General features: G+C 37.6%; 1 protein-coding gene across 4 annotated transcripts in view; it reads right to left on the bottom strand.

Annotated features, from left to right (window-relative positions):
* The window catches only part of SPHKAP (SPHK1 interactor, AKAP domain containing), a 163,363-nt gene that overhangs the window by 120,519 nt on the left and 17,197 nt on the right, over window positions 1-25,647 (bottom strand). For 2 of the 4 annotated variants that reach the window (XM_074398926.1, XM_074398927.1), the window contains exon 2: window positions 11,160-11,238. The exons of the other annotated variants lie outside the window; for them this stretch is intronic. In XM_074398926.1, the coding sequence (XP_074255027.1) occupies window positions 11,160-11,238 (79 nt within the window). The remainder of the gene's footprint in view (window positions 1-11,159; window positions 11,239-25,647) is intronic. 4 annotated transcript variants of the gene reach the window in all.

The following is a 25,647-nucleotide window of genomic DNA, read 5'->3' as shown; positions in this document are numbered from 1 at the left end:
ACCGAGGCCTGGATTTCGGCCTGCTGAGCCCAGTTGTAGAGAAGAATGCTGCTACGTCAGTTTAGAAAGAATTCTTACATCCAAATATCTGATCAACTTCCTCATCCACCCACTTTCGATACTTAAGTCCCTGGCCTGTCTAGTAGGAATCCTTTTAGGACAGTTCAGTGAAGATCCCCTGCTGTTGACATCCTCTCTTAGTAATTCTCTGTCCACTGACCCCTTCACTCTATCTGTTGGGTATAAATCCCCACTTGTCCCTGTTGTATTTGGAGTTAACCTCAGTTTTACACTGACAGCTCTCTCTCCTGCTGCAATAGCTTGCATAAAATCTGTCTTACCAACTTAAATATGTATCCAGTGCAAAATTTTTCATCTATTGCTGTGTACGTTTTTCTGGTTTCATCTCCTAGGTAAGAAGTTTATGGCTTTTTTTTTTCCCCTAGGTTGAACATGCCATGTCATTCATGCAAAGTAAATATGTCATCGATTCACTGGCAGCTGAAAGACTTACACAATCCTCATTTATTTTGTAGGATTAAAATATTTAGAAGCCATCACTCTATGTTCTGTTTCAATACTGAAAGGGGGCTCCATAACTGTAAAATTCCAGACCTCTTAATCTCCTAGACCAGTAAAATAAAAATAACCACAGCAGTAATAATGTTTTAAAGGGTCCAGCCTTTTATTTTCTCAAATAAACCTCAGAAACCCCCTTATATTTATGCTTTAACCATCATTCTTCAAATAAAGGGCTTTGTAATAGTGTAACAAGAAACTGATGTATTATCCAAGAATGAAGGATATTTATTTTTAAGAAAAGGTAAGTGGCAAAATTTTATTACAGTTTTTGTCTTCAGATTGGTGAAAATGTTGCAGACCTGAGTTTGGATTTCACTTTTTGAGGTACAGGTAAGTAACAATAAAGAAAATATTAATAGGCTGTTGATTATTAATAATAAAATAAGTGACTCATTCTTAGAAGAAAGAATGGCCTCAAATTTAGCTATCCTCTAATTCAATCTTGATTATTAGAAGAAGATGAAAAACAAAGACACTATCTAGTATTGTTATTTCATTTGGGACATAATTTGTAAACACCAACAGCGAATAATTCTGAGATCTTTTCTCAACAATAGCCAATATAATGTTTTCTCTAAAACATTATGTTGAATATTGTTCAATTACTGCCTTTTCATTTAGGCAGCTCTAAATATATCAGACATATGGAGTAAAATGTGAAATCTCTTCTTAAACAGATATTACATAAAATAACTGGATTGCAGTAGAAAAGACAATCAAATAGCAAACTTCCTAATGTAAGAAAAGGACTGTGCTTCCAAATCGAATGTTATTGGAGATTGAGTAACAATACAGAATAACACATATCGAACAATTTGTGCTTTGCAAATTGATATCTTATCTCTCATTAAGGAGACAATGGCAGGTAATGTCCCATGGTTTGATCACTGCTGTATAGATTTACAGGTTTTATATCTTTAAAAGCTGTTTCATAATCTCAGGCTTTCCCAAGACCCCAGCTATAATCCGTCATTCAGAAAAAGGATCCAGCAAGTGAGCATGATGGTTTAGCCTTTTCCTCTGTTCATTTTATAAATGAAGGCTATGGGGAAATTTTTTCAAAATGTGTGTCCTACAAATAATGTGTGTAAAAACATTATTTTAATGTAAGTTAAAAGTATGTGTTCCTGTTGCCAGGTTAATTTTGCATGAATATGTACATATTTATACATGAATACCACTAGATGCTTACTACAGAAATATTTATCACTAGAATTTTTTATTTCTATTTTTTTACTTTTATTTTTTTTATTTTGAGATGATGTCTCACTCTTTTGCCCAGGCTGGAGTGCAGTGGTGTGATCTTGGTTCACTGCAACCTCTACCTCCCAGGTTCAAGCGATTCTCCTGCCACAGCCTCTCCAGTAGCTGGGATCACAGGCACCCACCACCATGCCTAGCTAATTTTTATGTTTTTGGTAAAGACAGCGTTTCACCATGTTGGCCAGGCTGGTCTGGAATTCCTGACCTCAGGTGATCTGCCCGCCTCAGCCTTTCAAAGTGTTGGTATTAGCGGGCTGAGCCACCATGCCTGGCCTAGAATTCTTTATTTCTAAAAAAAATTAGGTATATATTTTTTGGATAGTCAATGCATACTATGTGTATCACTGCATTCTGCTAAATCTAGACTGTAGTTCAGGTACATTAAAATGTGTGTTACCATAATTGCCTCATGCCTCCATGTTCTTCCATCAAACCACTGGACAGGTGCCTCATTCTGATATATGATCTTTATACTACTTCTAACAGAATTTACCTTCATTTAATACATAGCAGGTACTGAGAACTCTATGGCATGATTTACATACTAATTTTATTATGCCCATTTTATAGAGGAGAAACTGAAGATTGATGAGGTTAACATGTAATCCAAGTGATATATTTTGGGTATCTGTCCCTCCAAAATCTCATGTTGAATTATGACCCTCAGTATTAGAAGTGGGGAATGGTGGGAAGCAATTGGATCATGGGGGTGTATTTCTCACGAATGGTTTAGCACCATCCCCTTGCAATAGTGAGTGACTTCTCGTGAGACCTGGCTGTTTAAAAGTGAATGGCACCTCCCTCTTGCTCTCTTCTGCTTTCGCCACATGATGTGCCCACTCCTCCTTTCCCTTCCATCATGATTGTAAGCCTCCAGAGGCCTCCCAGAAGCAGATGCCAGTGTTACGCTTCGTGTACAGCCTGCAGAACCATGAGCCAACTAAACCTCTCTTCTAATAAATTTCCCAGTCTCAGGTGTTTATAGCAAAAAACAGCCTAATAGGCCAAGATTATGTTGATACTAAATAACAGACCTAAGATTTCAGCTGCTGCTCTCAACACCATAACATTTTTCACTGTGACTTCTAACATTCCTTCTAATTCTTTGCTTCTGTGACCATGTCATGTAAATAAGTCTAAAAAAAGCCAGTTCCTAGTGCACTGGCATTCAAGAATCTAAGGGCAAATTTTCTTTCTACCAGTTACTAGATAGATGGAGTTGGATGTTACTTAACACTCTCTAAACCTGGGTTTTCTCAACTGTAAAATGCAGACGATAATAGAAGCTTTGTCATTAGACCATTGAGGTGGTTTCACGGTGTTATTTCCTGTAAAGGAGTCATGTAGCACCTACCACATGAAGCCCTGTAAAATTTAGTTACTCTTAAGAGTCTCCTGATAGGTTTTTTAGCACATTTGAATATTAAATATTAGTATATGAACATTTTTGAATAAATTGCATGAGCATTTATTATAGTGTCACTTTTCTTAAAGCTAGGATTCCAAAATATATACAATGAGAAATTTCTATACTTCTGCTGACTCTTAACTATTATCATTAGATTAGAAAATAAAGAATAATAATGGCTTTTTTAAATCCAAGAGAATACAGAATTTAATCAATTATTCCAAGACTATATGAAGATGCAGCCTGTTCATGCACACAGTTTTATATCAATTATCATGGGAAAATACTGAGATCATTAAAGCAAAGCTCGAAAGCTTACAGAAGACTAATGTGACATCAGTGAAAAACCTGAATTAAAAGTGTTTCTAGGCCGGGCGCGGTGGCTCAAGCCTGTAATCCCTGCACTTTGGGAGGCCGAGGCGGGTGGATCACAAGGTCGAGAGATCGAGACCATCCTGGTCAACATGGTGAAACCCCGTCTCTACTAAAAATACAAAAAAAAAAATTAGCTGGGCATGGTGGCACGTGCCTGTAATTCCAGCTACTCAGGAGGCTGAGGCAGGAGAATTGCCTGAACCCAGGAGATGGAGGTTGCGGTGAGCCGAGATCGCGCCATTGCACTCCAGCCTGGGTAACAAGAGCGAAACTCCGTCTCAAAACAAAAACAAAAACAAAAACAAAAACAAAACAAAAAAAAAAGTGTTTCTAGAGAAAAGTAGTTGTATTGCTAAAATGTTAGTTTTATTGGCAAAAATTCAATGATTACATTAAAAATATATAACTATTTTTATTTTATGTATTTTTTTTATTCGTTCTGTTTGCTTCCTTAATTTGTTTGGCAAATCCTACCTTCTAGGGATTCTGGGAGTTAAGGTTCTGTGGAGCCCCTGCGTCACTTATGACAAACGCCACAAAATGAGGAAACGTTACTGAAGGTTAGACATGGAATGGGACTCTGGGTTGAGACATTCATGTTGATCTTTTCCATTTAAAAGAAGTCATATGAAAATGGCATAATGAAGTGAAGGGGAGTAAAAGAGGAGAGGTAAGAAATGTGGTTGCATGTGACGAGCATGAGAAGACACAATTCCGATGTGTCCAGGGATGGCTGCGCAGAGTGTAAATTTTAAGAAAGCTTTGTTGATAAAAAAGTGAAAGAATGAATTTTGTTTCTCTCTGAAATTAAGAAAATATATTGTATTCTGTTAATCAAAATAATGTGGTACTGGAACACTATGCAGCCATGAAAAAGAATGAGATCATTTTGTGTGTGTGTGTGTGTGTGTGTGTGTGTGTGTGTGTGTGTGAATCTGGATGGAGCTGGAGGCTGTTATCCTTAGCAAACTAATGCAGGCACGGAAAACCAAATACGGCACTTCATCACTTTTAAGTGGGAGGTAAATGACGAGAACATGCAAATATCTAGAGGAGAACAGCACACATTGGGACCTTTTGGAAGGTGGAGGGTGGGAGGAGTGAGAGGATTAGGAAAAATAACTAACGGGTACTCTGCTTAATACCCGAGTGTTAAAATAATCTGGACAACAAACACCCGTGAAATGAGTTTACCTATATAACAAACCTTCACACGTACCCCTGAAACTAAAAGTTAAAAAAAAGAGTGTTGCTTTTGCATGTTGCTTCTGGGAGTACACATTCATATAACATTTTTGAAAAACCACCTGTCCATGCTTTCCACAACTCTTATCCATGTATGCCGGTGATTCAGCAATGCTTTCCATTAGGAATCTATTTTAGATGATAGACGCCAAACTAAAGACGTACACATTGAGATATTCAATTCATTATTCTTAACAGAAAAAAAGCTAAAAGTTAGAAATACATTCACCAATAAGAACATTGATAAGATTAGTATGCAGACATGAAGATGATGCCCCTTTGTCCTCAAAAATATCATGGGAAAATGGTCCATGTTAAATGAACACAGTTAAATACAAAATAACCATTGACATGGGTGTATTCTTTTAAACTGTAAGACTGGGCCAGGTGCAGTGGCTCATGCCTGTAATCTTAGTGCTTTTGGAGACCAAGTCAGGAGGACAGCTTGAGGCCAGGAGTTCAAGACCAGCCTGGACAACATATGAGACCCGTCTCCATGAAAAAATAAATATTAGGTGGGCATGGTGGCATGGTCCCAGCTACTCATGAGGCTGAGGTGTGAGGATCACATGAGCCCAGGAGTTTGAGGCTGCAGTGAGCCATGATCGTACTACTGCACTCCAACCTGGGGGACAGGGCTGGACCCTGTCTCTAAAATAATAATACTAGTAAACATAAGTCCATTCCGGTCATTTCTTTCTTTAAAATTTTAATTTTTATGTATTTATTTATTTTTATTGTATTTTGGGCTCTGGGGTACATGTGCACCTCCTGCATCCTGCAGGATTGTTGCATAGGTACGTACATGCCATGGTGGTTTGCTTTCTCAACCGCCCCCTGCTCCCCCAACCACGTCACCTACTTCAGGCATTTCTCCCGGTGTTATCCCTTCCCATCCTCCCCTTCTCCACCTGTACCTCCCCTCTCCTCCCCTCCACCACCCCATCTAGCCCAGTGAGTGTTGTTCTCTTCCCTGTGCCCAAGTGTTCTCATTTATTTTTGAGATGGATTCTTACTCTGTCACATAGGCTGGAGTGCAGTGGTGTGATCTCCGTTCAGTGCAACCTCCTGGCTAATTTAATTTTTTTTTTTTTTTTTTTTTGGTAGAAATGGGGTTTCACCATGTTGACCAGGCTGGTCTCAAACTCCTGACCTCAGGTGATCCTCCTGCCTGAGCCTCCCAAAGTGTTGCGATTACAGGTGTGAGCCACCACACCCAGCCCATTCAGTTCATCTCTGCTGTTAAGAACTTGGAGAAGCTCTTCATTTTACTTCAAGCAAAATTGTGAGTCCTTGCCACAGATAACCAGGTCCTGCATCCAAGGACCCTCTGTTACCTCTGTGACCTTGTCTTTTTGCCTTCTTCCTCTGTCAAATCACTCTGGCCACACTGGCCTCTTTGCTGTTTCCAAAGCAGGTTGGGCACAGCTGCTGTCTTAGGTCCTTCCCTAACTGTTGCCTCTGCTGGAAATTCTCTCTGCCTTGAGATCCGCACATCTCACTTCGTTATTTCTTTCAGGTCTTTCTCAAGCCTCACCTTCTCAGTGAGACTTCCTCTGACTTCCCTAACTAGAATTGCCACACAGCCCTCTTTATCTCTGTTTGCTCAATATCTCCTACCCTGATCTATTTTGCTCAGTATCAGTATGATGTTCCAACATTCTATAGCATGTATTTGTATTTATTTCCTGTGTTTATGACTTGTTTCATGTGTCACTTTTTGTCTGCTCCTACCCCTATGCCCTATAGACTATAAATTCCATGAATATACTTATCTTTGTTGGTTTTCTATGAGGTAGTCCCAGTCCAAGAATAACACCTGGCATATCGTAGATGCTCAGGAAATGTTTGTTGAATCAATGAGTTCGTTAAAACATAAATAAATACATAGTTTGGTATATATAGAAACATGAAAATGTTAATAGCAGTTATCTTTGGATAATGTAGTTATTTGTGATAATTTTTCTTGTCCCTTTCTACATACATACATGTCTATATATTTAATATATAGTATTTTGTGACCAGAAAACATCTTTATTTTAAAATGGGTGATATAAAGATATTTGAAAATCTAGTGCTTGTGAACAAATTAGGAAATGTGAAATTCTATTACATTTGGAGTTCTAAAAAATGTTCTGATTATTAAGTATGGTTTTCCTTTCAAATCAAAAAACATTTCCAATTTTAACACATAGGTTACCACTTTGGTGATGAGTTGTTATGGGTCCCACCAAAGGTAACAGATAATTTAGCTGCCACAGTAAACGGGGCTGATGTGACTGGAAAAAGTAACAAAACCAATAAAGCCACCAAATATTACCTTAAAGCCAAACATAAGTTCTCATGGCAAAAGCTTTAGTGCTGCCTGGGAAGAATGGTTTATCACAGGTAATTGTCTCTGGGTCTCTATCTTGCCTTCCTCATATCTCCGGGGGATGAGGCTGTCAAATGATTTTTAGTTGTATCTGCAGATAGGTGGTGAAACAAAATCAAACTTGGACAGTCCTGTGGAGCACACTTCACTAGTTCTGGAAATGAGACTTAAACCAAGAGCCAAAGCTCTTGGAGGCAGCTGGATAGAGCTTCTGGCACAGCTTAAAATAACAACATCATCGCACCATATAAAAGAATGGTCTTAAAAGCTCTTCTAATTTGATGTGCAAGAATGCCCAATACTACTAGCTTCATTTTTCTTTAACTACCTTAGTGGACTCAAGGATTTATTGAGACTTTTACTGGATTTATTGTCCCTTCCTATATTTTCTATACATTCAGGATATACTGTCAGAGTATTTCAAAATATCCAAAACCTGTAGAAAAAATTTTAAAGTAGAATTGAACACTCAGTATGCTGAAATGGGATTAAAGAATATTCTTTAAGAAAGGGTTAGAGGATAATCTTGCCCAGGTGATTTTGGCTCTCATTTTGGCAGAAATATTAGGATTCAATAAATGGCTCTTCATAATACACCTGGACTTTCTATTATTACAATTATAGATTATTTCCACTTTAGGTAACTTAATTCTCATCATGAATGTATTTTCCTCTTAGGACTTTAAAAAGTACAGCTTGTTAAATGTTAAAGAATTATAAATAAAAAGAGAGTAAACTTAAAATAGAGGTAGTTTTATATAAAAAAACATTTAGCAATGAGAGTATAAACAGAACTGAGAAAGCGGGAGCCATGTTGGCCTGCACAGTATTAAATATTTTAAATTAGCTGCCAACACTTGAAGACTGAAATAATGTACTAAAAAAGACTGAGTTTCTGTCTTCTCTGGAAAAATTGGTAAATGAGGCTACACTGGGCAGTCATTGGTGAACTTGGGATCCCTCTAAAGCATGGCTTGTGAGCCTGCTGCGCTCCTTTTCATTACAATTGTTGGCCTGGAGAATATTTAATTACATGATCCCTGGATAACAAACATCCCAGACATATTTTTAATCTTAGATTTTCTTCCCTTATATTTTTTGGCTTTTGTGTTTGCCTTTCACATTAGCGAAGTCGTTTAGTTTTCTTTTTTTTCAAAACTACATTTAGAGCCGTTTTAGGTTCACAGCAAACTTAAGAGGACAGTCCATGTACCCCTGCTCCTCCACACACAGCCTTCCCCATTGTCAATACCCTTGACCAGAATGGTACATTTGTTACAATGGATGAACCTCCATTGACCCGTCATAATCACCCAAAGCCCACAGTTCACATTAGTGCTCACTCTTGGTCTTGTATATTCTACGGGTTTGGAAAAGTGACACATATATCCACCAATATAGTATCAAACAAAATGAGAATATTTTCACTATCCTAAAAATCCTTCAGCAAGCTACTTATTACTATTTTTTTAACTTTTATTTTGGGTTTGGGAGTACATGTGAAGGTTTGTTGCAGAGGTAGACTCGTGTCATGGGAGTTTGTGTACAGATTATTTCATCACGCAGGTATTAAGCCCAATATCCAATAGTTATTTTTTCGGTTCCTCTTCCTCCTCCACCCTCAAGTTAATACCAGTGGCTGTTGTTTCCTTCTTTATGTTCATGTGTTCTCATAACTGAGCTCTCATTTACAAGTGAGAACATGCAGTATTTGGTTTTCTGTGCCTGGGTTAGTTTGCTAAGGATAATAGCCTCCAGCTCCACCTGTGTTTCCACAAGAGACATGATCTTGTTCTTTGGGATGACTGCATGATATTCCACGCTGTGTATGTACCGCATTTTCTTTAACCAATCTGTCATTGATGAGCATTTAGGTTGATTCCATGTCTTTGCTATTGTGAATAGTGCCAGCAAGCTACTAATAGACCTGACAAAGAATTGGATTTTTTCTTCCTCTTGAAGACAGTATCTACAAAAATAAAATTCAGTAAATTTATCTTCACCCCTCAATATTAATATGTACCAATCTCCATCTTAAGACACATTTGAATTTTAGATTGAAGGAAGAAGGATTTTCCGGTTTAGCTGGATTTGAATTAAAATTGCCACATTTTATTTCTAAATTTGTTATTTAGTTCTTGAGGTGAAATAAAATTTGATTCACTTTTGAACTCCACAATATACTTAGTGCAATGCCTGACAATTAGTCAGTGATCCATAAATTGGTACCACTTTAGAAATCTTGTGATTTATCTTTAAGTAAGTTAATAAAGATGATCTTTTAATTGTAACTCCATGTTTTTGTCTGTGAGAGTCCGTAGTCCTGAGATAACAATGTTAGTGAATCTATCAGATAGATTGAAATCATACATATGTCATAAGTGGAAATTGTGTATCGTCTGTGTTTTTAAAAATCAATACAAGATGCATATAGCTCAAAATTCTGATATTTAAAATCAGTAGAATAAATGAGGCAATGTATAACAGCATCTACACATTAAGTACGAGACAGGCACTTACTATAAATATGTCAAAGACTGAAAATTTCTTATGCCATAAGGTGTGGCAAAAATACTACTGTATGGGAACCTGGGTCCTGCCTGTCACTTTTATGTGTTTGACCTTGAGAAAGTTCCTTAATCTCCTTGAGCTTCAGGTTGCTCATCTGTTAAATGCAACTCATATAATTTACTTTACAAGATTGGTTGTCACTGAAGGGAGGTCACTTCAGTCAATGGTAATAAACATACTTTACAGAACACCTATTTTGCCCCTGTCATTGAGACAGGATTTTCATATTTGCAACCAGAAATCCTCACAGCATCACAGGAGGGGAGGTGCTATTTGCCTATTATATTTATAAGGAGACTGAGAGTTAGGCTTGGCATTTGCTCAGTTGCACAGTTAATCAAGAGGCTTAATTTGGAATCTGGACCTAGACGAAACTGACCCCAGCCTGTATTCTTTCCTGGCTGCCCTGCTGTCCTCACAGAATACAACGTGCTTTTGTCCCATACTGACGGTCTTCAGAACTGTTTTTCTTTGGGGTGCTCTGGTTTTATTGAGATACTGGGACCCAGAGAAGAGCAATGCAGACATGGGGTGAGAGTTAGCACAAGAAGCTGTCTTGCTGACTGCGCCAGGTTGTATGGCTACTCCTGTTGAGAGAAGGGGGGTACTTGAGTCGTTGAGGGGTAACCCCAAACACACTGCCAGTCCTGGGTTTCCATGCAAGAAGAAAACTATCCTCCTTTTGACATTTGAGGAATGAGGAATATTCTGACTACTAAGAAATTTCTGCCACCTGTCTAGTCTTGTGCGAAATCCCTAATTCCTTAAAGCCATTTAACCTAGAAGAAGGTAGCAGGATTATGAATTGGGCACAGAATGAGTAAATTTTGACAGTAAAGGAGAAATAAGTTCCCACTTCTGTAATCCCAGCATGTCGGGAAGCCGAGGTGGGTGAATTATGAGATCAGGAGATCGAGACCAGCATGACCAACACGGTGAAACCCTGTCTACTAAAAACACAAAAATTAGCTGGATGTGGTGGTGTGCACCTGCAATCCCAGCTACTCAGGAGGCTGAAACAGGAGAATCACTTGAACCTGGGAGGCAGAGGTTGCAATGAGCCAAGATGATGCTACTGCACCCCAGCCTGGGGACAGAGTGAGACTCTGTCAAAAAATAATAATAATAAATAATAATAATAATAATAATAAAAGAGGTAAAGTGTGTAGTGCAGTTTGCTGTCTGGCTGAAGTATCCTAAACAAGGAAGCCTGCAAGGTCAGGATCAAAACCTGAGACCTGGGATCCCAGGGGGCTCATGGGATGCTGGAAAAGAAGAGGAGTTCCTGATCAAGAATGACTTGGCTTTATAATCCTCTGGCCCCCACACCCCACAACCCACCTGGATTCCTGGGAGTGTCTCCTGGTGGGCAAGGCAGCAGAGAGGCAGGTAGGTGAGTTTGGTTCAACTACCCACATGGCTGACGGAGAGGACCACACCCACAATAAAGGAGTTACAAACACCAGCAGATTTGAAGAGGAAGCAAGAGAGGAGAGGGTAGGGGGAAAAAAAGAAACAGAAGTTTTAGTATTATTTAAGAAGAAAGATGCAGATCACAGCAGGCAGTTTCAAAAAGAACACAAGTAGCTAGATGTTGAGGATGCAATCATTTTGTTAAAACTCAGAAAAGAGTTCAAAAGTTTGCAGGTATATTTAAGATAACATCTGTCTCGAGTAATATGCTGGATTTGTGTCTGTGATTGAGTTTCATATATTCGATGCATTAAAAAGATAATTTACATCTTGTGGATAAATCTTTCAGGGCCTTCTAACTTGTTTTATGAATATCTGGTTAGAAAACACACTTTGTGTTTCTCAGGCTTAACATTCTAATAGAATTGTAGGGCTCCATAGTTTATGGACATTTATTTCAGCTTTTTTGAATGTCTTGTTTACTTTAAGTCTCTACACAATGCTTACCTGTAAGCAATGCTCTAGTTCTTTTTTGCAATGCAAATCATGCAGATCAACAGGATATTACTTCAAATCTCAACAGCTAAAAAGTCATACTTATGACAAAAATCAATACTGTCAGTGTATATAGAAGCAAGAAGTGAATAAGATGTAGTCAACGCAATTATCTTTGCATCTCATTGCCTGATAGTCACTGGCAAATCGTTAGAATTCAATACAATTTTACTGTGTGAATGAGAATGCCAGATAAGAACTAAGGTAGTAAAATACCAGAGACATCAAAGTGGGATACTTGCCTAGTGCGGAGGGGTTGGAGAAGACAGCATCAGGGATGAAGGAGCAACCATCCGTAGTCACGGAAGAGGATCTCCAATCTAAGCCATTTATAATTCCTTTTGGAAAGGTTTTGCCTGCTTTTTTTTTTTTTTTTGGATTTACTCCTAGAAGTTTCATATTTATTGATAGTATTATAAATAATTTCCTTTTTACAATTTTCCCTTTTTGTGACTCATATAAAAAATATAATTTAGGTAAGTGTTCTGATTTATATTCAGCAAACAGCCTAAATTTGTTTATTCAGTCTAATAATAGATAATTTACCTGCGGATTATTTTTTATTTTCTATGTACATCAATCAAATAAACTGGAAATGCTCAGAGTATTGGTTTTTTCCTTTCTAAATGTTTTACGTTTTGTTTCCCATTATTGCTTTATGCATGGGCTAGGACCTTCAGGAAATGTTGAATAGAGTAATGGAAAAATCCTTAAAGTTACACCACTGTGTATTATGTTTGCTGTGGCTTTGTAGCGATACTGTTTATTAAACTAAGGAAGTTACTTGTCTTTTTCGTGGTTTTCTAGTGCTTTAATTTTATTTATTAATTTAATTGATTATAATAGTTAATTTTCTAATGTTAAACCAGGCTTGAATTCCTGAGATAAACTCAGTTTGATAACAGTATTATCTTTTTCATATGGTGTGGAACTCAATTTTCTAATGTTTTGGTTGGGCATCTTTTCCTCTGATCATGAATGAGATTTGCTATATTTCCTTTCTTTTCCTGTCAAGTTAATTCAGGATGTTTCACTTTTTCTACTTGCTGGGAGAATTTGTGTACTATTGGAATGATCTATTTATCAAATGTTTGGCAGAATTCTCCAGCAAAGCTATGTGGGAGTAGAAATTTTCTGTTGGAAAGTTTTTGATCACAGAATCAAATTAATGTTTATAGACTATTCATGGTTTCTATTTCTTGAGTTACTTTAGTAAGTTATTTTTGTTCTCAAAATTGCCTGTGTTATCTAAATCTTATTTTTATGTATCAATATAACATTTTATTAATATATTATTAATAACACCTTTGTCTGTAGTATCTATAATGATGTTTACTTTTTTCTCATTTTTACTATTGTTTTGTGGGCCTCTACCCCTCTTTTAAAATTAATGATACCAGGCCTTTGTCAATTTGATTTGCATTTTCAAATAACTAACTTTTGATTGGTTTATTCTCTGTAGTCTATTTTTTAGTATGTTTTTCTGTTTTTGGAGACAGGGTCTCATTCTGTCGCCCCGGTTGGAGTGCAGTGGTGCCATTATGACTCACCACAGCTTCAATCTCCTTGGTCAAGAGATCTTCATACCTCAGCCTCCCAGTAGCTGGCACTACAGATAAGCACTGTCATGCATAGCTAGTTAAAAAAAAATTTTTATAGAGATAAAATTGCACACTGTTGAAAGGCTGGTTTTTTTTTTTTTAATTAATTTCAGGTCTTATTGTCATTTCCTTTTTTTACTTTCTTTGGAGTTATTTTGTTGTTTTTAAAATCTCAGAGGATAGATGCTTAATATATTTACTACTATATTTAGCTTTTTAAAAAAGTGTACTTTTAAAGCTGTATGCTTTTCTCTTAAAATGGTTTTATCTGCAATCTATAGGTTTTGAAATGTGGAATTTTTATTATCCTTAAATTCAAATTATTTTCTACTTTTCATTACAGTTTTGTAGCTTTGTGTGCTTATGAAAGGGTATTTTAAATTTTTAATTCATTTAGAAATTTCCAATTTGTCTTTATTTCTAGTTGAATTGTATTGTACTCAGATAACATGTTTCACATGACATTAATCTCTGATATTTGTTGAGAATTGCTTTACCATCCATTATGCATGGCCAATTTCTGTAAATGTTACATACATTCTTCAGGTTTTGATTGTAGTACTCTAAATAGGTACATCAAGTTAAGCTGGTTGTAATGTACAAATCTTCAAAATTTGTAATAAATTTTTGGATAATTTCTTCTTATAATTTTGTTTCATTTCGCTGTTTTAATTTTGAGGCAATTTTATTAAGTGAATAGAAACTTAAAATAACATATCTTGTTGGCAATGTAGGTCTTTACCATTATATTTTATTTCTGGCAATGTTTTTCTGTTTTAAAGTACCTTTGGCCCAAAAATAGTAAAGCTACTTATTTTCTTTGGTAAGTCATTGGATGATATATCTGTTCCCATACTTTTTAGTATTTCATGTTTTAAATATGTCTTACCTTGTTTAATTTTTTAAAAAAATCCAGTTGATAATGTTTGTATTTTATTTGCAACATTTAGTTCTTTAATGTTAATGTGACTGCTGATGTATTTGGGTCCATTTAATGTCTGCTTCCATACAATCCCATCTCTTTATATTCTTTCCCTAGTCGAATTAGAGTTTTATTATTTTTTGGCCTACTGTAGAAGTTATACCTTCTTTTTTTCTTTTAGTAGTTATCCTGAATATATAATATGTATATTTACCTTATCATGTTCTAAAACTAATTAACATTTTAATTCTCCTCCTGATAAACACAAGGATCTTAGAACACTTCAACTAACCCCTCTGATATAGTTGGGCTATGACCCAACCCAAATCTCATCTTGAATTATGAGCTCCCATAACTCCCATGTGTCTGGGAGGGACCCAGTAGAAGATAATTGAATCATGGGGGAAGTTTCTTCCAAAGCTGTTCTCATGGTAGTAAGTCTCATGAGATCTGATAGTTTTATAAGGGTTTTCCCCTTTCACTTGGCTCTTATTCTGTCTTGTCTGTCACCATGTAAGATGTGCCTTTTGCCTTCCACCATGATTGTGAGGCCTCCCCAGCCATGCGAAACTGTGAATCCATTAAACCTCTTTTTCTTTATAAATTACCCAGTCTCAAGTATGTCCTTATCAACAATGTGAAGATGGACTAATGGACCCTCCTAACTTACACTATTGCTTACATTTTTATTATTTTTGATCCCATACTATCAATTTTGTTTTATACAATCCATGTTTTCTTAGATTTACTGAATATTTAAAACTTTCTTCATTCTTTATTTCTTTTTGTATTTTGGACATCATATCTGAGTAAATCCTGCATAATATTTTCAAGGAGAAGTAACGCTCTCAGTTTTTGTCTTTATAAAAATATCTCTAGTTATTCTTGCGAGATCTCTTCACTGATATGGAATTCTAAACTGATTGCTTTCCTTCAGCCTGTTGAAAATATCACTTTATTATCTTTGGAATTCCATTGTTGTTTTTGTGAAGTCAGGTATCAGTCTAATTATTTTCTTTAAATGTACTGTATCTTTTATTCTGGCTGCTATTTAAGATTTTCTGTTTATATTTGGTGGTCTGATAATATTTAGCCAGTAATTTCTTATTATCTTATCTACTTTTCATAACTTTTAATAAGTTAAAAAAAATTTGTTGCAATTTTAGTCATTTTCAGCAAAAGGACTGATGAATAATTTTGCCACATTACTGGAACAGAAATTCACAGGCATTTAACATTTATCTGACAGTGTTGGGAAAAACACAGAGAAGAATAGCACCAGGGGGCTTAAAGAAAAATGTGGACAGCATAAGGGAGACCTAATAATATTTGTGAGCAGAGAAGACTAAATTAGAACTGGCCTGTTGCCTGAAAAGCTTCCCAGAAAGAATCAGAAGTGGTTGATAGAGAGGGATAGCAGATAAGATGTCAATCTTTGATGACTCCTCACTCTTGCTCAGTTAAAAAAAGCAACTAAAAAATGATTGGGTTTTAGAATGAGATGCAAAAATAAAAAATAGAATCAACCTTCTACTTCCTCTTTTCTCAAATAAATTCACTCAATCAAATTTAATTCATTAATTAAGAAAATGACAGATAAATGCAAATCTTCATGTAAGTCCTACACTGTAATATTTAAAGATATTGAACTTACAGGGGGAAAATATATCTGCATTTTCCATTTCATGAAAAAAAAATCAACATTTAAAACATTCTTAACTTGTAAAGAATATTAAGGAGATTTTATAGGATTCCCCTTAGTTTTTGTATTTGAAGAAACAAATGTAGTTAAAAATAGTAGTTTTAATTTGGGCAGCACTTTAGAAATTAGAATAATTAACATTACTTTTTAAATTCTATTTTTGTGAAATATGTAAATAAACTATTTTTAATCCCATTACCCATTCACAAGGTTATTATTTAGCTCACCCAAGAAAACCATTTTAAAAAATTGTACAGCAACATTCTTCCTTTTTGTGTAAGTTATATTTCTAATTACAATGCATTTCCCAGGTACCATTAGGCATTATCAAGGTGTTTAATCACGCTTTTTCATCCAAGTTAACCTCAATTATTGTGGTTTCACTGAAAGTTTTCTTATTTAGTTCCTAGCTCTATCTTTGCCCAATTCATTGTCTTTCAGAAAATGAAAAGAAGACCTTAGATAGGACCCAGTACCTCTGTTTAATGGTTAACAATGATTACCCTTTTTATTCATCTGGCAGTAACCATTCGTGAGACAAAAGTTCATGGAATAAGAATTGTTTGCTTTCTAAAGGTAGATCATTAATAAAGCAACCAAAACAGATATAATTAAACAGCCATAACCTATATGCAACTATTATTAATGGCAACCTTAAGCATTATGCCCCATATAAATCATAAAAACAGAAAAAGTTTACTCACTAAAAGACTGTAAATTAAATATGATACAAGTATGTGTTTCAGGTTTATAACTCCATAGATTTCGAAATAGCCAAGGCTCAGGAAACTTTGCCTTGTTCTTGGAAACCATATTTCATCTTTTCTGGGGGAAGCAGAGCATAAAATTTTCCTGAGGCTGAGCAGATGAGGTGTTTCATCATTATCAGGACAATATAGCCATTGGCACAACAGGTTTATGCTGTTGGCTTATTAGAAGCCACTGAGAAAAGTGAACTAAGAGCAAAACATGAGCAAGTCCAACTGTGATGATTATGTAAAGAAACTTACAGATGTCTTAGAACTTTCAAACAACGATTCTCTTATTCCTATCGTGTCCAAGAGTGGCATACGAATACATCTCTCTGAAAAAAATCCTATAAATGTAATATTTATTGCAAATTATAGTTTCAAACAGGCAAGAAAGCTTCTATATGGTGCAAGCAAAGAGGGCAAAGCAAAACCTCAAAATTTAGGAGCTGTTGTTCATTGTAGCTCAGGGAGAAAGCTCAGCAGGTCATCCAGTTTATTAGCCAGCTTCTAGGCAGAGTGGAACTGAATGGGTCCTATATAGAAGAGCATTGTGATTAGAAATGTCTTTCCTTGTGAAAGATTTAAGCTAAGACTTTCTAAGGTAAAGTCTTCTATAAATACACAAGCATTTCATTTCTCCTGAAACACTCAATCAAAATAGGATCTCTTTCTAATGATTTGTTAACAGTTCCACAAGCAACTTAAAAGTGCAACAATCAGAAAGAACATAATGTTTTCTAAGCAATTATAAAGCCAAGTAGAAATCTGTGTGCATGTTCATTATTTTATTCTTTCAACAAATAGCTACTGATACGGTTAGGCTGTGTCCCCACCCAAATCTCATCTTGAGTTGTAGCTCCCATAATTCCCATGTGTTGTGGAAAGGTAATTGAATTATCCATGAGAGGTAGTTGAATCATGGGGGTGAGTCTTTCCTGTACTATTCTCATGATAGCGAGATGGCTTTATAAAAGGAAGTTCCCTTGCACTCATTGGAGAGTTTTAGAAGTAAACACCGAGGCCAAAATATTTTCAGACTGTTTAGGTGGCCACAGAAGTGCAGTAGTTTGTTTGTTTGTTTGTTTCTTTTAACTTGGACAATTCTGATTTTTAAAAGAAAAAAGTGTCACCAAGAAAACAAAGCACCAAATTTTAGATAGTTTTACTTTTTATTAAGCCGTGGTTATTAGCCTGCTGCTGAATGCATGAGGCCAACGCGGAGATGCCAGGGCACTACAGCATGTCAAGCTTAATGAAGCTCACTGTGACTGACACACTTGGAAAAGGTCAAGAAGTAGGCAGCAGAATGGACAACACACAGATTCATTTCTGCCATGACTGTGCATTCAAGCAAGGCAGCAGGGAGAATTGAGCCGTCATCCACTGCAATTAATCGGCACTCTGTTCAGTTGACCAACCATTCAAACAACCCTAATTGATTGCCCAAATTTTCCACTATCTGCATTTTTTACCCACTTTGCTCTTTTTTGGACCAGAGAGACTGTGTGAAAATAAAATACACATATATAAGATAATTATGATTGTAATTGACTTATTTTTTTTTTTAGCATAGTCTATGTGATTTTATACCTTATGGTAGTGCCAAGAGAGCAATTCCACCCAGCTCCAGTCTGGATGTGGTTAAAGTAGCCAGGAGTGGGAAGAACCAGAGACAAGTTTAAGTTGTGTCCTTGAGAGTATGAAAGGTCAAAGTCTGAGACACTGAATTCTCTGGCTAATTCTATGGAGTGAACATGGGGACCACTAGGAAAATAAGAAAAATATCAAAAGATTCACAATTCAAGAATAGAATTGGGAATGAAAAAAGTGGAGCTGTTGTCAACCAGTTCACCCAAGTGATCTCATCCCTCCAAGATTTTCAGTCTAGATTTATATTCTCACGGCAGAACTTTCCCCTGAGCTTCAGATTTGAATACTCAATGGCCTGTTGGATGTTCACATCTGTATGTTTCGCATCTATCTCAAATACAACTTATTTCAGTACACTCTGTGTTTCCCTAGGACTTTGCTGCCCAGTTTTCGGCATTACCATTAGCCCAAATTACCTAAACTAAAAGAAAAATTGAATTTGCCGTTAAATCTGTTTTTCCTCGCCCCAATCAATTACCAAATACTTCCAGTTTTGCTCTCTAAATATGTCTTACATTCCATCTCCTTCTTTCTATTCTTACTGTCACTGAATAAATTCAGTCTCTCTTTATGTGGCGGAGATGAAGAAACCAAGACTGAGGGATGAAGTGATATACCAATGGGTAATGGTGGAGTCAGGATTCCAGTCTAGACTGCAGGATCCATCCTTTTCCCAGTCTGAGCTCTCCCCTTCTGCCCCACCCTGCCTCTACTAACTCAGACACAGTCCAGGTTCCTAAATATGGCCTGAAAGCAAAAATTGCACCAAAGTTAAATACATAAAAAATACTTTATTCCAGGCTATTGCAATGGAGGAGAACTTCATTTGTTAAATGGGAAATGGAATTCATTTCTGCTTAAACAAAGAGCAGGGGAGTTTTTAAGAGCAGATTTGGGGGTGAGGATGAAAACCATAGGCCATCTGTATTTGATAACTGGCCTTATCTAAAGGAAAAGTAAATTTTCTCATATCTTCATGAGTGGAAGGGCTTGTAAAACTACAATTGGAAGCAAGGCACCCACAAAAGTTAGGCTCCTATCCTCCCAGGAAAACTGGGGGATGGGGTGCTATCTCCCGGATGTTTGCATTTCAAGGAGGTGGCTCCCCGGTCCTTTAAAAAAAGACATTCCTGGATTATAAAATTGAAAAGAAGCGTTTAAAAGGATTTATGAGCCAGGCAATGTGGGTCACGCCGCCTGTAATCCCAGCACTTTGGGAGGCTGAGGCAGGCGGATCACGAAGTAAAGATATCAAGACCTTCCCCACCAATGTGGTAAAACCCCGTCTCTACTAAAAATACAGAAAATTAGCTGGGCATGGTGGCACATGCCCATAATCCCAGTTACTCTGGAGGCTGAGGCAGGAGAATCGCTTGAACCAGGGAGTCGGAGATTGCAGTGAAGCTGGGATCGCACCACTGCACTCCAGCCTGGGCAACAGGGTAAGACTCCATCTCAAAAAATAAATAAATAAATAAACAAATAAATAAATAAATAAAAGAAAAGAAGAAAAAGATTTGTGTCACAAAAAGTTAAAGAAATAACTTACAATTACAAATTTTCTAGAGAAACTGATTCAAGAAAAGGGAGATCTGGGCCTAGAGTCAGGAAGAAGCATATGTGAAGTTTGGCCAAGCTGAGGAACGTATTAAGGCCATCTTGTTCTACAGACTACCGGGGGCTTCAGTCACCAAGCCCTTTCCTTCCTCTCTCCCCTAGTTTCTCACCACAGGGAACTATGTGTTTTGCCTCTGCGTCGTCATCACTATGTCTGTGGAACCCACTTTTATGTAAGGGTGTCTTTGCAGTCTCTCTCCAGACTAGTCTGTAGTTTGTTGACTGCTACTAGGAATCTGGTCTGGGGCTAGGAGCCTGGAGCCAGGAGATTCTTGCTCATTTGGAAAAGAAGTCAAGGGAACCTGACATTCCCTACCCTCAGCTGCCAAACAAGGTCTTTAACAGAAAAACCTCCAGAACTTTGAAGAGACAGAAACCAGCCAAAATACAGGTTAGAGTGGAGGAGGTTCAGCTTAATTTGGTGATTTTAATGAATGTGAGAATTGATGCTGTTCGTGGAATCCGTGGGCACGGAAGCAGGGGAGGTGGAATATTGTGCCAATCATGTCCATCTTCCCCATGATTATAAAATTTATTTTTATTTATTTATTTATTTATTTATTTATTTTTGAGATGGAGTTTTGCTCTTGTTACCCAGGCTGGAATGCAATGGCACGATCTTGGCTCACCGCAACCTCCGCCTCCTGGGTTCAGGCAATTCTCCTGCCTCAGCCTCCTGAGTAGCTGGGATTACAGGCACGTGCCACCATGCCCAGGTAATTTTTTGTATTTTTAGTAGAGACGGGGTTTCACCATGTTGACCAGGATGGTCTCGATCTCTTGACCTTGTGATCCACCCGCCTTGGCCTCCCAAAGTGCTTGGATTACAGGCTTGAGCCACAGCGCCTGGTCGATTATAAAATTTAAATGTTCTTTAGTTAGACCTATGAGTACCTTCTGAATGAAATACTTTAATATATTTATTTGGTTAGGGGTAAACTTATATACCAACTGTATTAGTCTGTTTTCACACTGCTGTAAAGAACTGTCTGAGATTGGGTAATTTATAAAGGAAAGAGGTTTAATTGACTCACAATTCCAAATGTCTGAAGAAGGCCTCAGGAAACTTACAGTCATGGCAGAAGGGGAAACAAACCCGTCCTTCTTCACATGATGGCAGGAAGGAAAAGTGCCAAGCTAAGAAGGAAAAGCCTCTTATAAAACCAACAGATCTAGTGAGAACTCACTCACTATCATGAGAACAGCAGCAGGGGGTTAACCGCCCCCATGATTCAATTACCTCTCAGCAGGTCCCTCCCATGACATGAGGGGATTATGGGAACTACAATTCAAGATGAGATTTGGGTGGGGACATAGCTAAACCATATCACCAATTAAAGATACTTGATGGGACAATGACTGTTTTTAGGTGTACTTTTCCGACCTATTGTAAACATCTGCGTATTTGTGAGTTAATAAAAGCCCATTTTCAGTGCTCTACTCAGTGTCCCTTTTGTTATACTGACTTTCCTGGCCTTCCAAATAAGATATTAGCATCTAAGTTCTCTGTGCTCACAGGTAAACTTGGCCCAGATAAACTTTGTGTTTTATTTATTTGTCTAATGAATATTTGTCACAGCTGACATTGTGTCAAATGCAATGAGACACTGTAGATACAAGGGTGAGTGACAAAACTTAGATGAAACTTGCTTTCAACAAGCTCACAGTGAGTGGATGAGACAGGTGTTTAGCAAATAACCACATAAACAAGTACAAATGTACAACTGTCATGAACTGTGAGGCACTGATACTTAGCAGGGACTTGTCTTAGTAAAATAAGTCCAGGGAAAGCTTCACTGGGAATCTGGCTTATAAAGCATGAATGGCAATTAGCTAGGTGAAGAGACCCAGTAGGTAGGAATGACTAAAAGTAGATCAGTCTAGCTGCTGCATAGACAGTGAGAGAATGTGCAAGTCAGGAAAAGCTTGGATAGGATGAAGGAGTGAGCTCACGTGACACCTTTAAGGTGACCAGAGTAGGGGTAAGTGGGAGGCTACTGAATTGGCCCAATCTAGAAACAATGATATTTTACTCAGAATGTTAGCAACTGAATTTTCATTTGCTACTCGAGTTTCAGCCATCAGTGAGGAAAAAGGGTTCATAAGATATTTTCTCAGGGTTCAGAAAACCAAACACTATATGTTCTTGCTTATAAGTGGAAGCTGAACAATGAGAACACATGGACACAGGAGGGGAACAATATACACTGTCAGGGGCGTCGGAGAGGGAGAGCATCAGGAAAGATAGCTAATGCATGCTGGGCTTAATACCTAGTTGGTGGGTTGATGGGTGCAGCAAACCACCATGGCACATGTTTACCTGTGTAACAGACCTGCACATCCTGCACATGTACCATGGAACTTAAAATAAAATAAGATAAAATAAAATAAAATAAAATAGATGTTTGCTTAGAAGTACAAATCCACATCACATCTAATCCACTCTTAAAATTGCCCTTGATCAAAATGTTTATTTGTTTTTGCCACCTCGGACTCCAAGCTTTCATGTCTTGTTCAGTATGTGGCAGTCAGTTGAAATGCCTTGGTTATAGGATTGCCAGTACTAGCTACAGAAACATTGCTAGGCTTTCTATCTATAGTGCTATTAGTTGAGAGCATGATTCAAGTTCATATTTTTTCAGAAATACAATTTATTAACAAAAAAAAATCATGGCCCAGAAGAAGGACTCAAAGAGAATAGAAGGTATTTACCAATTTCCAGGAACTTGCTTTGTTCATATTTTTGATAGATGTTAGTTGTAATCTATTCATATTCTTTGCTAAGAAATATCCCTTGAGCCCTGTAGAATCAGGAGCTGAGCCCCTTCAGAGGCTGAGGTTTGCTGCTTCCGTGTACTTCCCTTCCAAACAAATAAGGTTGGAGACACAAGTTGATCTCCAGAATGAGAAACTCTTCAGGTGCTTCCTGCCTTTTTATATCTGAATTTCAGACCCAAAAGAGCTAAATTAGAGAATTTATTAAGAGTTAAATTTCAGGTATCAATTCTGATATAAGTAATATTTTGTGGAAACATCTCTTACATTTGAATTATTCTAATTGGCCAAATGAAGGGGATCCTTCCCCTTAATTACTGATTGGTAACCTTTATCTTAGTTTAAGCTTGAACAAGGCCAGTGGTTTGTCCATTTTTACTAAATTATATTCATGCAGCCATTTAAAAGTTGTCAATACACAATGAAAATAATTCAGTGAAACTGGTTGTCAATACTGACAACAGGGATTGTGTAGCACGCATACATTGTATATTGCTGTATTAACTTGACTTTGAGAGGTAAAAGAATGGGAGCAACACAGAGGTTGGCAGAAAGAGGAAAGAAAGCCATTATTATTATTATTATTATTATTTTTTTTTTTTTAAGACAGAGTTTTGCTCTTGTTGCCTAGTGTGGAGTGCAATGGCACAATGTCAGCTCACTGCAACCTCCACCTCTTGGGTGATTCTCCTGCCTTGTCCTCTCAAGCAGCTGGGATTACAGATGATCTCCACTATGCTCAGCTAATTTTTGTAGTTTTAGTAGAGACAGGGTTTGACCATGTTGGTCAGTCTGGTCTCAATTTTCTGACCTCAGGTGATCTACGTGCCTTGGCCTCCCAAAGTGCTGGGATCACAGGCGTGAGCCACCACACCTAACCACAAAGCCCTTCTTAAAGCCAGTGTCATGAGGAGGTAACAAAACTAGGAGGAATGGCTTTGTTATAGCTACAGAAACTGAATCATTAAGCACTGGAGTTCTCAGATAAAACAAAGATCTTTCCATCCCACTTTTAAAGCGGGCAGATAGCGACTGCATGTCAATGATCAACTGGATATCAGCAGCAAAAATGACAGGCTGGGGCTTCTGGTAGGTTTTAGATTTTGCATTACCCCAGAGAATGACTGCAATTATTAAGCCTACTGAGTGGCATGGGGAGATAGAGAGATGAGAGAGAGAGAGAGAGAGAGAGAGAGAGAGAGAGAGAGAGAGAGAGATGTTCAATATAAATAAAGAAATAATGTTTATTGTACACTTATCAAATGTTAGGGGTAAATTTTTTTTGATTGAAACCTAATAATAACTTTTATACCTATTATGTAAGATGCAGACTAAGATACAAAGTGATCCACTATTGTCTCCTCCTTCTCATACCATCTATATGTTCTCTCTCTCTCTCTCTTTTACTCCTTATTTTATCCCTCTCCATCCTTTCCTCTATAATATGGAAAAGCAGCAACTGTGCCTATTTATAATGTACACAGATCATCATGGGTGTTTTCAGGTGTGGGCAGTATTTCCACCTCCCTTGCTATGTACAGTGGAGAACATGGTAATATAGCAACAAATATTATGAAGAAGCCCTTTGGGATACTCTGGGTTGCCTTCTTATCTGCATGACATATGACCAACCTATTGGGTGACTGTTTCCAGATGTCTTTGAAACTCAATAAGATGCTTTTAAAATGTCATCGTAATGACAGCTGCCAGTTTTGAATAACCCTATTCTGGTGATCCTGTAATCCTCTCTCTCTATTCCCCTCCTCAGGAATGCCCCTGCGATGGTTAACATTAGGCGTCAACTTGATTGGATTGAGAGTTGCCTTGATGGCTGGTAGAGTATTGTTTCTGCGTGTGTCTGTGAGGGTGTTGCCAGAGAGGATTGACATTTGGGTCAGTGAACCAGGAGAGGAAGACCCACTCCCAGTGTGGGTGTGCACCATCCAATCAGTTTGCCAGCACAGCAAAAACAAAGCAGGTGGAAGAAGAAGGTGGCATAACTTCGTTTGCTGAGCCTTCTGACTTCCTTCCTTCTCCTGGGCTGAATGCTTCCCCTGGCCTTGGACATGCAGGGGAAGGTTCTTCAGCTTTTGGACTCGTGGACTTACACCAGCGGTTTGCCCCTCAGCCTTCAACCACAGACTGAAGGCTGCACTGTTGGCTTCCCTGGTTTTGAGGCTTTCAGACTCCGACTGAGCCATTACTGGCTTCTTTCTTCTTCAGCTTGCCAATGGCCTACTGTGGGACTCCTTCTTGTGATTGTGTGAACCAGTTCTCCCTAATAAACTCCCTTTCATGAATACATATGTCTTATTAGTGCTGACCCTCTGGAAAGCCCTGACTAACACAGTCCCCATGCACTGTGGCATTGAAATTATAGTTTCAACAGTGATTATTGCAATATTAATAGTTTCTGTTTATGAAGCACTTACAATATGACACACACTGGGCTACAACCTTTATGTGAATTAGGGATTCCAGCCACCTGTACATTAAAAACCATCAATGACATCACATTGTTTTTATAAGGAATACCCAGTGGTCCCCAAGGCTTAACCTATTCTGGCCCCCAACTTTCAGGTCTTATTGTTGTTTAAACACTCAGTTGCTCTACTGCCCCTGGACTCTTCCAACTGCCAGAACACTCTTCCTCATAAGAATGCCCTCTTCCTTTCTCTCTTGCTTAAGTCTTATTCACTGTCTTATGTTCTTAAAGACCATATTCCTTTCCCTTGGAGAACACATGTCAATTTACTATATGTCCACTGATGTCATTGTCTTTCTCTCCATTGGCATTAAAGATCCGTGAGAAGGGGTGGACTCTACTTGTGTATATTATTGC

This window comes from Saimiri boliviensis, chromosome 5 (genome assembly GCF_048565385.1).
Source record: "Saimiri boliviensis isolate mSaiBol1 chromosome 5, mSaiBol1.pri, whole genome shotgun sequence".
NCBI classification, from domain to species: Eukaryota; Metazoa; Chordata; class Mammalia; order Primates; family Cebidae; genus Saimiri; species Saimiri boliviensis.
The sequence above is the reverse complement of the archived record's forward strand: the minus strand, read 5'-3'. Positions and strand labels throughout refer to the sequence as shown.